The sequence below is a fragment of the Tasmannia lanceolata genome, unplaced genomic scaffold, assembly GCF_043159265.1.
Source record: "Tasmannia lanceolata isolate RefF3 unplaced genomic scaffold, GAP_Taslan_0.1 ptg000018l, whole genome shotgun sequence".
Classification (NCBI taxonomy): domain Eukaryota; kingdom Viridiplantae; phylum Streptophyta; class Magnoliopsida; order Canellales; family Winteraceae; genus Tasmannia; species Tasmannia lanceolata.
In genome coordinates this window covers 8872285-8889523 of record NW_027518695.1, presented here as the reverse complement: position 1 = coordinate 8889523, position 17239 = coordinate 8872285, and the positions used below count along the sequence as shown (strand labels likewise).

Genomic DNA, 17239 nt, shown 5'->3' with positions numbered 1-17239 from the left:
TCACTGTTTTGACTTGTTCTCTTAAATCAAGAGAAAAAGTAAAGAAAAGACGAGATTTTATAGTGTAAGCCCTTATAGTCCCTTATTTTTCAAAAAGTACTGTGCGGACCACACTATAGGATGATCCAAACCGTCCATGTGATGGGCCATATTGCTAATAGTTTGTGTCCAAAAAATCATTTCCATAGGATGATCCTAGCCCTCCGATCTGCAGAGGTTTCCATACATGGAGATTATCCCGCAACCTGAAGGCACCTTAAATTTTGTTAATAAAAAAAATTAATTACAAGAGGATGAGATTATTTTACCTCTAGGTTGCTCAAAAATCAATCTTTCACTTTTTTGTCAAGTGTTGAGAATAATTTTTTTTTTTAAAAAAACCTATATTTTTTAATCTGACCCCTTAACAAAAACAGTGAAAGGCTGATGTCTTTTGGCGGAAATGAAACAACCTAAAAAAAGTAGCAATTTCTAATATCCGCGCTCACAAAAACACGTAATATTTTGAAAGAAATAGGAGAGGATTGAAATAAGAGAGCACTTTATTTTAGAGGGACACTCCCGACTCCCTCTCCCTTTTAGATTTTAACTGATTGTGAGTCCAAAACCTATTATTCGACTCAAAATTAAGGCCTCGTAAGTTTTGGATTTTGCGAACCCACCAGTGTGTCCAAACCTGATTATTGGACTCAACTGGTTCAATAATGAGTTTTGGATTCACAATTGGTCCCAAAAATATAAAACAAATGGAGTCTAAGCATGATTTTGAGTCCAATAATCGGTTTTAGACTCACAATTGGTTGTCAAAATCTAAAACCAACAGGATAAAAGATTAGATAAAGATGAATTCATTTTAGGTGGGGTCTTCCCTTTATCCATACTTCAAATAATAAGGAAATGATGGATATTGTTCTGTGTTGGCCTGTTGGGGAACGAGAGGTGCAAAACCACTTGCATTTCTTAGAAACCTCGACACCTCTCTCTCTCTCTCTCTCTTCAGAAAAAAATGATCACTCTCAAGGCAATTCAAAATTCAACACCTCCCACAAACCCTTCCTTCCTCCATCCAAGGAGGATTCTCAACAGGAAGAAGCCCACACTGTCTTTCTGTAACTCCAATGACACTGAATCTGAACCATCCCACCCAGAAGGTGACAAACGCAAGCAAGAACTGCTTGCAAAAATCGCAATGCTTCATACCCAAAAGATTCGACTCACAGACTACTTAGATGAGCGCTCTGCCTATCTCACTCAATTCGCAGAAGAAGCCAATGCCGAGTTCGATCAAATTGCAGAAAATGCTCTCAAGGGTCTTGATGAAGCTGGTGACAGGGTCTGTTTTTCTCAATTTTGTTCCTGCACTGCATAGAAATAGATGGATTTTGATGAATTTCAAGTTCTTTTTATAACCACTTTTTCTGTATGTGAAATAATCAGTTACTCCAAAAGCTTAAGCTGTTAGAATTGGTGTTATTTAATCATGGGGAAATGATATCAGCAAAATCATGTTTTGATAATTGCACTAACCATCTTGTCCTTTATTATTTGACCAATGATAGAATGAAGGGCGCCCTTGCAAAAATCATCTCCAAGGGCGCCCCTATTGGTGGATATTTGAAAAGTGAAGCGCTGAAAAAAGTGGAAATGCGCCTAAATAAGTGGAAAACGTGTTGACTTTGCAAAAATCCACCACCCTTGTAGCTGATTTTTGCAAGGGCGCCATTCATTCTATCATTCCTCATATTTTAAGGAGCCTGTCAGGGTTACTACAGTTCCCAAAAAGTTCTTACAAACCCATTGAAAAGTAAAGTCAAGCCAGGTTTGTGCAATTATTAAAGTATGGATGTGCTGATATCATTTCCTTTAATCATTTATACTTCAACATTCCCTTCACGTGGGGCCCCTCTTTCTTTAGGTTAGCTGTACACATGGCTCTTGTGGCCCTTCTTTCTTTTGGGTTGGCCATACACGTAGCACATGTGGCCCCTCTTTTAGGTACACGTGGATGTTTAATACCAAGGAGTTGTTGGGTTTTGAATCTTGGACCCGCCGGAGAAGGCAATAGCTACTCTAAAAGGTTAAGCTGTTAGAATTGGTGTTATTCAATCATTTATACTTAAAGCTGTTTTTTGTCAGCAGATAATGGAGAATTTAGATAATCGGATTCAGAGCTTTGAAGAAACTGTAGAATCAAACAGAGAAGAAATAGAGATGAATGACATAAAGTTGGCTGAGTTTGAAGATCAAATTGAGACAGATCGCAATGAGGGTTTGTTCTTCAAAAGCTTTAAAAAGAAGGGACCTGAAGAACAAGTAGATGCCAAGGAGGAAACACAAAAGCTCAGAAAACTTACTAGAGACAGTGCAGGATCAAAAATTCGGAGAAACATTTATCTAGCATTAATTGTGTTACTAGTTGTCTCAATTGTCAATGCCATCATCTCTTCAGCTGAGTTGGATTGGAGAAAAATTGGATTTTTGGGATTGATATTAGTGGGTTTACTTGCTCAATACTTTTATGAGCAGAGGATGTCTCTGTCCTCTGAAAAAACAGAAGGGAAGGAAGAATGAGAGAAAAACAGAAGCAAGGGAAGATAGAAAGGAATGTTTTTTCCTCTAATCATTTTTCGTTCATAGGTATAGAATTTCAGATTCTCACTGTATAGTAAATATTTCAGAGTGGAATTTCTTGCTACTAAGGGAGTGATGAATATAGCATGATTAAATAAACCCAAGTGCCAGACTTTAAAAATTGGCGAGTTGAAGAACTCAACAAAATGTTTCCTTCCCTCTTTCTTGCTTGTAGGCTGGCTATTTGTCAGCACAGAGCCAAGTAGCCAGGTTGACAAGAGGTTCCATTAATCACTAGCCGTTTTGACCTTAGCAATTTAAGGCCTTTGGAGCAACTTGATTCATTTCTTAGATCTCTTTGGCTCTGTTTCTTTCGATGTAAAATTTGTTTTATGTTGTAAAAATGAACATAAAACAAATTTTACGTAAACAAAGTCTATAGGAGTTACCAATGACTACAGATGGAACAACCTAATAGAAGGGTGGACTGTCTTTCGTCCCAGTACTGCCCATAAGCGGGCTTCATTCTGCTGTTTCCTTTCCTCTTTCTACATTGAGGGTCTTTCCGGGACTCCTATCATTTTAGAGCTCAAACTTGAATCAGTAAACTCTGCATCAGCAATTTAGTTTGTCCAACGAGATACTTGAGCTAAATCCTTGCTGCCTAAGGTGTACCCGAACGAACAAAATGTTTCATTGAATCGTTTGAAGAACTCAACAAATGAAATAAAATTACATTTTCTCTAATATGATTACAGTTCCTGCTCTGACCTGAAACAACCAAGCAATCAAATTTTCATGTTTGGCAACCATGATTTTATTTTTTCATGGCATATGAGCTTACAAAGTGTTGAGAGAGCGGCACGGACAGTAGAAGAGGGAGAGAATTGAGAGGGCAGAGTGAGGAGATGATGCGAAGTGGCTGAAAAAAAAAGGAAAACAAAAACTCTATTTTGAGAAGGGATTCTTTTCCCTGTTTTTCAGCCACTTCTTGTATTACTACAGTGAGAAGATAAAATGCAAGATATTGAAGAAGATGAATTTCAATGCAAAGACGGGATGAAGGGAGAGGAGATCAGAGCTAACAAAAGATTCCAATAACCGATCAATTGGACTACAATGGCAGGAGGTCTTCTCCTCATGTCAACGGTGTTGATATATTTTTTTAAAATATAAAAATTAGTTTTATCAAAGAGACTTCTTTTATGTGAAACGGTATTTCCATTCAAAAGCCATGTATATCCGCCCCTTTTCTTTACTTGGGACAACCACCTCTACTGTATCTACGCCTGCAGAGGGGCTAATGTACTTTATGGGAGAAGGGTTCAACGGGCCTCATTGCACATACAGTGCAGGTGGCTGTCCCATATAAAAAAAGTGGGGCGAATTTATCATTTCCCTTTTGATTATTCAAAAGATCTATCTCAAATGACAGGGTACTTTTATAGTTTCATATGTAAGTGTGCTTTCAAATCCTTTTATCTTCTGTAAAGAAAGCTTAGGGTCTCATTTTCAATCCTCTTTCACTCTTCTCTTTTTTCTCCAAGTGCGGGCACACTGGTTGTTTTGAACTTGCGTGTAGCCCTTGTTCTTGGCATAAGCATTGTATCATTGGGACTTATTTCTATGGTAGCCAGCTGCAAGAGCGTGTTATGAAAATGTATTTTAATTATTCAAAAGAGTTATTTCAAATGAGAGGGTACTTTCATTTGAAAGTGTGCCTTCATATTCCTTTATCTTCTATAAAAGAAAGCTTAGGGTCTCATTTTCAATAAGATTCTTTCCTCTTTCACTCCTCTTTTTTTCTCTAAGTACGGGTATACTGGTTGTCTTGAGCTTGGTACTGGTTGTCTTGAGCTTGGGGTGCAGCCCTTGTTCTTGGTGTAGGCATTCTTCAGGACTTATTTCCATGGTCGCCACCTGCATAAGTGGGGAAGTTGAAGTCTTTTGAAATCCATGGCTTGCCTTGCCTACCTCCCATTTCTAACCCTCTTTCTATTCTCTCTTTGTATTTCTTACTTTTATTATTTGTGTCTCCACTGTTTGATCATTGACCATACGAATTAGTCCCAACAAATGGGCTTTTCCATGGGTATGTTTTCTCTATAGGTATTATCATTGAGATAAGGAGTTGTGCTTATATATGACTCTCTCATCCAAAGCTGTTATGGTCTAATGGCTATAAAGTATAAACACACCCTCTTATAGTATCAACTTACACTTCCCACCCTGTCCTCACTCATGCCCTCTCTATTCTCTCCCTCTCCCACTTGATAAACTAATATTCCATGGAAAAGAACATTCATGGCTGCCAAACATGGCCTTACTGTTATAGGCAAAAACATCCGCCTCCCACCATTATCTGAAGTTATGGATTCAAATTTGCCATGGGAATAGCTAGAGCATTATTCTGCTTTGAAGATTAAAGTAAGTCAAATATCTTTTGTTCCAATGGATCTGAGCCTCTTCTTGAACATTTTCTATCCATTCAAAATGAAATGTGCAAGGTTTCTAGAGAAGAACAGTTTTCTCTTTATCTAGTTTTATCTCATGTAGTGAAGTATGATGAAATGGGCTTCAACATACTAAGACCAACTTTTATACGATGTCCTATTGATCTAGATGGTTTACATAGTAATACATAAGAACACTGAAACACAATGAAATGATCTGTCTATTGGAAATCAAATCAGATCATATCTCTGAAAAGGTCAGATGTTAGACATTATGTTCTTCTGTACATACAAGCTTCCTAAATTTTGTTGGTGGTCCATACTCCATAGAGTATGCAGTATGTGTGTGCCCTACCAGAGGCGATGCCAGAAATTTTGCACAAGGGGCACAAAAATTATAGTAATTGTTTTCTATCTTAAAATTAAGATAGAAAAATTTTCTATCTGAAATTTTGCACAAGGAGGCAAAAATTATAGTAAATTTTCCCAAGGAAGGGATATAAAAATGGTAAAATTAAAGTTTCAAACTTATTTTCTATCTTAGGGATAATTGAAAAGGGGGCATATTTATTTAAAAAGGGGGTAAATATAAAAAAATATTAAAAAATAAAGGTTTTTTTTTTTTTCCAAAAAATTAAGGGGTCCCCCTTTCCTGTCAAGTGCCGTCGCCCCTGTGCCCTACCAAGTAATCACACACTGCACATTCATTGCATGTCTTGTCCTTGCTTGTCACACACGCCTTTCTAATAGTGACTCTATTATACTATCTTGAGGAAATAAGGGTTATTTCTTGTATTGAAATTTGATTGTAGTTGGGCTATTTATGTCTTTTCCATGTCAAGTAGGGTTTTATCAATATACATGAAAATAAATGAATAGCTCAGACTGGGAACTCTCTCTCTCTCTCTCCATCTTTTTTCAGTAACTTGGATGTGGCCAACTCCCAGCTCACTACAAATTTTGAAAAAATACTGTTGAGGTGGACCGGAGAGCTGGGTTTGGATTGAAAATGCTTTACAACATGAACTTCTACGATGCGTTGTTGTACCACTCCGCAAGTGGTGCACATGTATTCGTTGATATATATATATATATATATATATATATATATATATATATATATATATATAGAGGAAAGTGTTTCTAGTCCGGCCGACTAGAGATCATTCTCTAGTCCACCACGCAAAAACACTTGGGTCCCACATATTTTGTGGTGATCTAAAGCATTCATTTGATAGGCCTCATCATAGATAGGATGTCCACAAAAATTCAGCTTCATAGGATCTTCTTAACCCTTCGATTTGTGGAGTTAAAAAATGGACAGATTTGTGGCGGTTTATAGCCGTCCATTTTAAGCTCCACAAATCATAGGGTTGGGATGATCCTATGAAGCTAATTTCTTGGGGACACCGTCTCTATGTCAGGCCCCATCAAATGAATGCTTTGCATCACCCAAATATGTGGGACCCATGTGTTTTTGGTCGGCGGACTAGAGAATGATCTCTAGTCGGCCGGACTAGAAACACTTTCCTCATATATATATATATATATATATATATATATATATATATATATATATATATATATATATATATATATATATATATATATATATGAGGAAAGTGTCTCTAGTCTCTCCCCTAGATAAGCTTATCTACTCCTCCCTTTAAAAAAACACAGTGGGCCCACACTGTTTGGATGATCTAAAGCATTCATTTGATAGGTCATAACATAGATAGGGTGTGCCCAAAAAATCAGCACCAAAGGGTCATCCTAGAACTTCATTTTGTTGGGCACACCGTGTCCAAAATGGACGCATATAAACGTGGACATTCTGGGTACCACAAGGCACCACAAAACGAAGTTCTAGGATGACCCTTTGGTGCTGATTTTTTGGGCACACTCTATCTATGTTAGGACCTATCAAATGAATGCTTTGGATCATCCAAACAGCGTGGGCCCACTGTGTTTTTTTAAAGGGAGGAGTAGATAAGCTTATCTAGGGGAGAGACTAGAGACACTTTCCTCTCTCTCTCTCTCTCTCTCTCTCTCTCTCTCTCTCTCTCTCTATATATATATATATATATATATATATATATATATATATATATGAGGAAAGTGAAGCTACACTGCCGGCTTAAAATACAATGGGTCCACATTGTTTTGGTGATCCAAAGAATTCATTTGATTGGCCCTCACATAGATAGGGTGTCCACCAAAAATCAGCTCTATAGGATCGTCCCAACCCTACGATTTGTGGAGGCAAAAATGAACGTGTAAAAACCTTCACAAATTTGTCCATTTTTGCCTCCACAGTTTGAAGGGTTGGATGATCCTATGGAGCTGATTTTTGGTGGACACCCTATCTATGTGAGGGCCAATCAAATGAATGGTTTGGATCACCAAAACAATGTGGGCCCATTGTCCGGCGGTGTAGCTAGTGTAGCTAACTTAGCTATACCGCCGGCTTAAATACAATGGGCCCACATTGTTTTGGTGATCCAAACCATTCATTTGATTGGCCCTCACATAGATAGGGTGTCCACCAAAAATCAGCTCCATAGGATCATCCCAACCCTTCAAACTGTGGAGGCAAAAATGGACAAATTTGTGAAGGTTTTTACACGTTCATTTTTGCCTCCACAAATCGTAGGGTTGGGACGATCCTATAGAGCTGATTTTTGGTGGACACCCTATCTATGTGAGGGCCAATCAAATGAATTCTTTGGATCACCAAAACAATGTGGGCCCATTGTATTTTAAGCCGGCGGTGTAGCTAAGTTAGCTACACCGGCGGTCCACCAAAAATCAGCTCCATAGGATCATCCTAACCCTTCAAACTGTAGAGGCAAAAATAGACAAACTGTGTAGCTTCACTTTCCTCATATATATATCTACACATATGTGTGTATATATATATATATATGTATATATATATATATGAGAAAACGGTTCCTACACATATGTGTAGATAAGTTATCTACACACTAGCTTAAAATACAGTGGGGGCCACATTCTTTGGGTAATCCAAACCATTCATTTTTAAGGCCCTCACATAGATAGGGTGTCCACAAAAAATCAGATCCATAGGATCATCCTAACCATTCGAACTGTGGACGCAAAAAAATGGACTAATTTGTGAAAACACCCGTGTGATGCACGAGGCGAGAAAAATATGAATGGTTAATCACTTTCCCATTTGATGCGGTGGAGTATTTCACACAAAATCCGTAGTATTATGTACTAAATGAACACGTTCTGTATTAAAAAATAATCGGGTTCGTCAATATTTTGAAAGGCGTCCTGAATCCGTAGTATTATGTAATATGTTCACAAAAATCCGTAGTGTTATGTAACATATGTACCCAATCCGTAATTTTGCAAAGAAAAAACGTCGTTATGTTGACTTTGTCAACTTTTTTTTCAACTTTTTTTTATAACAAAAGCATAAAGGAAGGGGGTAGGATTGAAATTATGTGGCTTTAATGGGTGCCTTTGTTAAAAAGCATAAAGGAGGGGGTAGGATTGAAAATATGTGGGTTGAATGGGGGCCTTTGTTAAAAAAAATCAGAAAAAGTGATGTGTAATTCTATTAGAATTTTGGGAGAAATTCAGATAATTCTCTCTTTTTCTCTTCTCCTAAAATTCTAATAGAATTACACATCATTTTTTCTGACTTTTTTTTAACAAAGGCACCCATTCAACTCACATATTTTCAATCCTACCCCCTACTTTATGCTTTTTAACAAAGGCACCCATTAAAACCACATAATTTCAATCCTAAAATTACGGATTGGGTCATATGTTACATAATACTACGGGATTTTGTGAACAAAACCCATTTGTTTAGATTTCTTTCCATGTGAAATCCAACAAAACCCATTTTTTAGAGAGTAAGATCATAAGGGGAAGGATATGGTCAGACACATATGACTGAAAGGAACCTCACACGGGCATTTTGTTGGCTTCATCTAAAATTCTATCTTTATATCATGCACTCTGTTTTATTGCAGCCTGAATAATAATGGATGTTACAGTTTTTGTCCCCTGTTATGAAGAGACTGAATTCTGAATGCATGTCTTGGAAACAATTTTTGTGGAATTGTGAAATAAGATTGATTTTCCTCGTAAACAAACAACACCAGTATAGGGTTGGATTCTTAAAAAAGCAGTCATCACTGTTGGATTCTAAAGAAAAAGCCATCATTAATCCCAAGTTAGTGACCTTGCAAAATAAAGAACTAAGAAATGATTGGACTGCCCACAGATGCATTTACCATCATTCAATGAAGATAAGTTTTTTCCATATACAATGTTCATTATCATTATTATGCACCCCACTGATTAATTTCAGAAATTTCCATTGATTTTTAGTCATTACTTTCACGGGAAACCCGTCAAAATAAAAAGGTATCTGTTGATTACACAACCCATTGCAAATACAGGAAACAGACCCACAAGAAAAAAAGTTACAGCTAAAAAGAATAACAGTTGACCTCTTCAGTGCTGCGCTAATGAAATTCTGCAAGATTCTGAACAATTGCACCATGTGGATGTGCAAGAAATACAACTCCGGATCGATTTCTCCCTTGTGGATTATTAGAATAGATTTGAACTTTTGGCAAGCCTTGGAGCAAAAGCAGAGTTCAGCAGAGTTGTGAAGCCAGATATAAAGACATAACTGAAGAGGAATCTCAGCCCAGTTTTGATTTATGAACTTCAAGTCCTCAATCGATGTTCTCATTCACTTAGAGCTTCTTTTTAACTAATGGCATTATCCCCATGCACAATAGAGACAGATCTTCTCATTCAAGAATCCTCATGTGCCTATCTTCATGTATATGATCTCTGGTAAGAAATCCAATTCCAGTATGAACATCAAGTAATAAGTAAAGATAGATGTTTGTGGCACCTTTCAAAAAAAAGATTAGATGTTTCCGGCCATTCTCCTATACACGAGTGATGGTCATAAATATTACAGTGCCACACCATAATCATATGCAATTGCATGTTTTACTAGTACCCAATTCTAGAATAGGAGGAAAACCCTCGTACAAAATGCGCCAAGGTCTTCAGCTCTCGCACATATTTGACTGCAGCCAGAACCAGTGACTGATGAAGTCTTTCAGAAAAACCCTGATGTATGAGTAGAGATATGACATTGTAGGTGACAAAGGCTCACCAGATAGCATTGATTTTGTTTTGCCTATTACATGTTCATATCAAGGGCATAACATCAGTGTATTCCCTCATTATTAGGCATTACCCGAGACTCCTAGCCATTCAAAGGAATACAACACTTCAAAGAGAAAAGCTAAAATCTCAGTTCCTCCAGTTCTTCTGAATCATGGTCGGCAAAGGCTCTAAATCCTTCATTTTGTAGTTTAACACTTTTGATCACATACCTTGCCTCCCACAAATGTTGCAGTCATGGAAGTTCTACCTGATCCCCAGATGATGCACCATGTGAAAGATGCCTGCAAGACCGCTCGTAACTGTGGCACACTGTCATTCAGTTTCTCAAGTGAGTCCATTTCCAACTTTTTCAGCATAACCCATTAATAGAGCATTTTAGGATAATGGACGGAATAAATGGCAAAAAGGCTCTGAGTTTCAATAACACAAATATAAGAGAACTGCATCGATGGAGCTAACACCAACATCAACATAGAAATGAGAACAGATGCTACATGTTGAAGACCCACAATATCAAATACTCAACTCCGCTATAATGTTGAGATAAATAAGTCAGTAGGATCTCCCTGAAAAGCATAGACACAATTAGCCCAACTGCATAAAAGAATTATGTCTAATGTATGTTTTATGCCAATAGAATAACAATACGAAAGTGCATACAAGGAGAGATTCAACATTCACAAAGTTGGGGCCACCTCAACCTGGTCTAGGGTCAAGTCTCCAGTCTTCCACTCAATTACAGGTTCTTAGCAACAAAACTATGGAATGAGGGGGAAAGTGTCCTATACTCCTAGTTGGCAATATACAGTTTGCCGCATGCCCATGGAAAATCCAGCTATGGAGAACTAGTCGTTCACAATGTGTATTTGGAGTGTGATGCAGATATGATGTATGCAGTTAACATTTCAATGGGTTAAGCTTTCTTATATTTCAACTTAGAGATAGCCTAGAATCTCTAGATAAACCTCAATTAGACAGCCAAAATGGATGGTCTCTCATATGTTTCCCAAACACAAAATGGATGGTCAGATTACAAGTTGGTAAAGACAGCTAGAAAGAAACTAATCAAGTAGAGAGTAGCCTCTTAGCATCAAATGGCTATGATCAGTAAATGTTGACAACTCTAGGTGGTAATGCTGAAGTGAATCAAAATATGCATCATCGGCATAAATATAAAGGCATGCTTATGAACGCAGTATCGGAATAAAATGTGTGTACCAGTTGTGGAACCATCAAATTTATTGTGTACAGGTGGAGTGCTCGATTAGTTACTGCAAAGATATAGAAAGAGCCATTTTTTTAAACGGTAGGCATTTTATTAAGTGAAAAGAAGGGCTAGAGACTGAGATGGTCGGGTTTACAACAATGCGAAGAGCAAAAGGGGAATACAAACAAAAGTATAAAGCCAAATAGGAATAAAGTCAAAAATCCCTAAGCTCGCTCGAGCAAAGCACCAGAACAAGCCAGCGATCCGCCTCTATGTTTGCCGATCTTCGGACATGATGGAAACGAATGCCACCTAGACGATCATGGATCTCAAAAAACAACTCCACGAATCTCCACGATGGGGAAACCGCCTAGACGATCATGGATCTCAAAAAACAACTCCACGAATCTCCACGATGGGGGAGCTCGAGCCATCTAGCCACTTAATCACATTGAAGAAATAGAAAGAGCCATTTCTAATGATCAGTTCAAATGGAGCTGAGCTTGTATTTGTGTCTGCCCCACATTTTGTTTTGGTCCTTCTATCACTCAAGTTAAATGACATCATTCTTCCAATTGCCAAATGCAAAGTTTTAACAACAATTTCAACTCAGCTGCTTACTATGCGAGCCAAAGTGAGGCTCTGGATTTCTACCCCTGAACCATTTATGTTTCTATAGCAGCCACTAAGTTAGCTCAATCTGCCATCACATTCTTCTCATCCCATCTGACAACTGCTTTCGCACATTCCTAATGCACATCCCCATAGGCCATATCACATTTGACTTTTATGCCAATTTCACATTTATTGATGACAAGATCAGGACTAACCAAACCAAATATTTCAAAGGAAATACATTATCAGGATTCACAAATTGGGCATTTCATCATTCATGACTCCTCACTCTAACCCTTCCTAAAACATAATTGCAGACTGTTACTTAGGACACTCCATAAGGAATGATAACTTTAAGATATCATCACAGTTTTGAAGTTGTATTCTTTTTGGAAGGCTCAACATCATATAAGTCTGCATTCTTACAGTCTATAAACCCCACATTGCTCATTTAAGAAAATCTCAAGGCATTAACAACTGCAGATGACAGCAAACAACTGGTACTTGGGTACTCTGTAAGGATTGATAACTTAAAGATATCATCACAGTTTTGAAGTTGAATTCTTCTAGGAAGGCTCAACTTTGAATAAGTCTGCATTCTTACAGTCTATAAATTGCACATTGCTCACTCAATCAAATATTAGGGCATTAACAACTGCAACGATTTCGGAGGAAGAAAAATTAATATTCTCATAATTTATGCAATTAACAGTTTAACATAGCATGCCGAGCACATGAAAGGAAGCATCATGATGTTCTTATCTAACCAACAGCAAGAAATATATATTTATGTTTACACAAGAACATGATAAACCAACATTCAAAGGGATAAAACCTGATGAGTTCTTTGATTAGTACAAGCGCAGCACGCTCCTGGCAAAAGAATGCGAGCTCTTCGACCTACCCTTCCCATGAGCCCAACCCCTCCTACTGCCCCTCAGCGGCGTCAAGTAAAACCGCAAGAGCCCGTTGTCGAGATTGCTTGGAGAATATCTCGCACTTCGATTCCTCTCCAACATGACTTCTTCCCTTCTCTTCTTAGTATGCCCATTGGTCTCCTTACTGCTCCTTATACTGCCAAATGTACCATTACTAAAGGAATTCCTTGCACTTACACTGCTATTACTGCGTAAGACTTTACTATTGAACGCCCCTTTAGTATCACCATTTTCCTCTCTACGCAGCTCTGGCCAAGACTCCGATAATGACCGCTCAACAACATTGTTTCTACCAAACCTCTTCTCATCATCATCTTTGCTACCGCCACCCCAATGAATCAAACCCAATATACTCCATGCTTTACTCCACCGGCTTGACTTCTTCGAACCTTTCCGAGCATTGACATTACCATCTCTGTAAACTGACCCAAAGCTCTCTGAGCAATCATCTCTCAGAGAATTTGAATTCGAAATAGAATTCGGGTCCCTCAAATCGCGATCTGGGACTAAAACCTTTGTTCTATGGAAAAACTCCATACTCGCAGGAGAAACTTTTGAGTTGGAAACTGACTTCATCTCCCCCAAGTCCACCCCAACCGCCCCCTTTCGAACTGAGTTCGATCTCTCAAAACTCCGCCTCCTCTTCGAAGAAGAATCTGAATAATAATCCCTCGTCTGAACCGTCCCACCCGGCGTCATTGGATCCTCATTAACCGAATTCCTCGGCGGAACCTCTTCCACTGGGATCTGATTATCAGACCGTCTAACCAGAACAGGAACATCCTCCACCACAGACAACATAGGGTTAAGTCTCGGCAATGCGGGAGCCCTCCCGCCGATCAAATACCCATCCCACGATGCCCTAGGCTCGTCAAACGAGTACCTTGGATCATCAAACGAGATCCGCACCGCGTCCAGGGAGAATCTCGGATCGGTATCGCAGGACCTCCGGCCGTACCCGTAGTCCGCAACCTCCGATTGGGTCTCGCGGAATCTTCTAGAAGAGGCCTCCGGCCTCCCAACTTCTTTTACCGACCCAGACGCCACACTGTTTCCGCCATTTTGCTTCTTCATCTTCTGCTTCCTCCTCCATTTCTGCAATCTCTTGCTGAAAACCGAAAACAAGAAATTCCCTGCAATCTCCTTCAAATCCCTCGTGGATGCTGATTTTTCAACGGCCGGGGTTTTTTTGTTCTGAGAATCCAGATCTATATGATCTTTCATTGTTTTCACCTCTTCCTCTACTTCTTCTTCTTCTTCCTCGATCTCCTCCAATTCCTCTGCAACAACCGTCTCAGAAACCCTAATTTCCTCTTCCTCGCCTTCTTCTAACCCTAGATTTCTAGTCTCAACCTCAATTTCACCCCAAACCTCCTTCTCTCTTTTCACCTCGTCGTCGAGGTGGAAGAGAGACCAGAGAGTGTTACGAACCCTAACGTCGCAGGACTTTCTCTGCGGTTCGAAAATGCCGGAAAAACCCTCAGCCTTACGGCCGGAAAAAGACTTACTCCGGCGGAGCTCAGCAAGGAAAGAGGAGGAAGAAGAAGAAGAAGCGAGAGGTCGGGTTTTAGTGTCTGAAATTCCTTTAAAGATAGCTTTGATGGCAAAGGAGGAGGCGGAAGAGGAGGAGGTTTGAGGGCGAGTGGCCGGATCTAATCCGGCGAGACGCTCTCTGAGACATGAGGCGCAGAAGCCGGTGACGGGCTCATCAGGGTGACGGTCACAAGAGGTGAAACGAGAGGGCGGTAGTGGTGGTGGTGGTGGTTCTTGACTCATAACAGCTGCTTCCGTACAATCCCCACCCCTCTTGTTATGCTTCTGCTCATGTTCTGCTACTAGAGAGAGAGAGAGAGAGACAGAGAGAGAATGAGATAGAAGAAATTCCAACGGCTAACAGAAGAGAGAGAGAAGGGGGGGTGGGAAAAACCAAAAAAGCCCAGAAGAAAACAGTGTTGTGGTCGGTGTTTGGGTTTTCTGGGGTTGATTTTCACTCTCTTTGTTCCCTCTCGATGATTTTCAAAGATAAAGCAAAAAAGCAAAAGCAAACCTCTCTCTCTCTCTCTCCCTCCCTCTGTCTCTTCCCTTTCTTTTCTTTTCTCTTTTATTTCCATTTTATATTTTTGTTTTCTTTCCTCCTATTTCTTTTTCTCGAGTTCGAAATAGATATCCGGGATTTTGTTCCTGGCGGTGAGGTGTATTTATGAAGCTGGCTTAACTTGGCTTGGCTTAGCTTAATTTGGCTTATATTATTGTTATGACTTTTCCCAAGAACGATGCTAAGAAGAAAAATAACAAAAACTAAACGCCAGCTTACTTATCATAATAAAAAGGGATTTGCTAGCCAATTTTGCAGTAAGGCATTTCGTGGCTGGATTTTGCATGTGAGAATAGCCGCAAAGGTTGACTTTTTGGTAGATATTGTCTTGTCATCTAAGGTGGCTGTTCTCACATGCAAAAATGGCTTTCCGCAAAATTGCCTAGGGAGTCCTAAAAGTAACAAAAACAAAGGGTTGGTTGAATTTCAAGTATTCAATTTGGCCAACCAAATAGTGAGCACAGAAAGGACTTTCTAGCTCAACGGGGTCTGAAAATTTTCGATAAAAAATCAACGGCTAGTGGCTTATGTATCAAAAAAGCAGAGTATAGTATATGAGGAATTAATTGTACATGCCACTTATTCATATTTGATCCAACAGTTGGATCAAACACCAACTTTATCGTACCGGGTGCATCTAGCGTACGCCATATCATCTCGCAGAGCTCAAATGGTTGAGACTTTGGGTTTAATTCCAACTTACCCAAATGAGCTTTACCTATATGATATGTGGCCGTGATCAGGTCTGTTAATTACCGCAGCGAACATTAGTCTCGTCATTGTGGTGGATCTTATCTAAGGTTTTGTATTTCGATTTCAATCCAATCTGTTTTTGGCTTGACAATCAAAATATATCGTTTTCAGTTAAATATTTTATTAAAAATCTTTTGGACAAGCCCCTTTTTTTTCTTTCGCCGAAGTAAATAGATCTAAGAGTGGTGGGTCGTCCGAGATCCTTTCGATGACCTATGTTGTGTTGAAGGGATATCTATATGATCCGATCGATTGCGCAAGGCCTGCGGTAGCAACGGAACGGGGGAAAGTATACAGAAAAGACAGTTCTTTTCTATTATATTAGTAAATGAATCAGTCTTATAAAACTATGGGATGTAAAAATGCATCGGTAGGGGAGCGTTCCGCTTAGATGGAAGCTCCCGCGCGAGCAGGTCCAAAATACCTTTTAATGCCAAAAATACTAATTACTTTGATCCTTCATGATTGATTGTCCCGAACAATCTGTTGAAGATGTAGATGTAAAGAAGTGTTAAGTAATTCGTTTATTCGTCTTTTTTAGAAATGTGTTTCATTCATACGGTCAGCATGGAACAGAGCTACTACGAAGAAGTTCCGGGAGTTACGAAGGAAGCTTTGGGCTCATATTGGTCATGGGATGAGCTTCAAGAGAATGATTCGGAGTTCTTGTGGAGTGGAACCATGCAGTACCAGACACGATAGGTATCCTACATCTGAACTGAATTCTTTCTGACGGGGGCCCGCACAAGCGGTGGAGCATGTGGTTTAATTCGATGCAAAGCGGAATCGATGGAACAGGAATCGATGAAACGACATCAATTCAAATCCTGGATCTTCGAATTGAGAGAGATATTGGGAGAGATCAAGAATTCTCACTATTTCTTAGATTCATGGACCAAATTCGATTCAGTGGGATCTTTCACTCACATTTTTTTCCGTAAAATCAAAGAAATGTAAATAAACATATATAAATGTTGAAAATTTAAGATGAGCCAGAGACTAGCAATATCTTGTAACAAAACAAATGGTGTATTTCTATTTTGTTGTGATGTAAGTGTTACATTAGATAGTGAAATTAAGGGATTTGCTAGGGACCATCCAGAAGGCATTTCGCGGACCAGCTGTTTCATTTAATTCATTCTATGTGGCTGCTCTCTCATGCAACAGCTGGTCTGCAAATTGTGCGATAGTCCCTAGCAAATCCCTAAAATTAATAATTTGGATTGAACCCCTGACCTTTAGGTTAATTTTCTCTTTTACAAAAGTGGGCCCCTATATAGCTTTTTGCCTAATTGCCAAGCAAATCCTCATTAAGAAAAATATCTTAAAAAATGATCAAGGATTTGTTCAACGGTCTTGAACCTCTAGCTTAACAATCAAGCCTTTATTCTTTGACCTAAAGGTCGGGGTT

General features: G+C 39.1%; 2 protein-coding genes across 2 annotated transcripts; one reads left to right on the top strand and one right to left on the bottom strand.

Annotated features, from left to right (window-relative positions):
* Nucleotides 1-909: 909 nt before the first annotated feature.
* On the top strand, nt 910-2699 carry LOC143850879 (8-amino-7-oxononanoate synthase). Its single transcript, XM_077360156.1, has 2 exons — nt 910-1333; nt 2140-2699. The coding sequence occupies exons 1-2, from the start codon at nt 1007-1009 to the stop codon at nt 2569-2571; spliced, it is 759 nt and encodes a 252-aa protein (XP_077216271.1). The 5' UTR covers nt 910-1006; the 3' UTR covers nt 2572-2699.
* A 6666-nt stretch (nt 2700-9365) lies between these two features.
* Nucleotides 9366-15036, bottom strand: LOC143851007 (protein OCTOPUS-like). Its single transcript, XM_077360324.1, has 2 exons — nt 12878-15036; nt 9366-10786 (listed from the first exon to the last, which is right to left on the bottom strand). The coding sequence occupies exon 1, from the start codon at nt 14754-14756 to the stop codon at nt 12894-12896; it is 1863 nt and encodes a 620-aa protein (XP_077216439.1). The 5' UTR covers nt 14757-15036; the 3' UTR covers nt 9366-10786; nt 12878-12893.
* Between the last annotated feature and the right edge of the window lie 2203 nt (nt 15037-17239).

Excerpts from the sequence above, each read along its gene's own strand:
- LOC143851007 (XM_077360324.1), bottom strand. The coding sequence starts at position 14,756 with ATGAGTCAAGAACCACCACCACCACCACTACCGCCCTCTCGTTTCACC.
- LOC143850879 (XM_077360156.1), top strand. The coding sequence starts at position 1,007 with ATGATCACTCTCAAGGCAATTCAAAATTCAACACCTCCCACAAACCCT. Across the intron at positions 1,334-2,139 it reads TTGATGAAGCTGGTGACAGG|ATAATGGAGAATTTAGATAA; the intron begins GTCTGTTTTTCT and ends TTTTGTCAGCAG.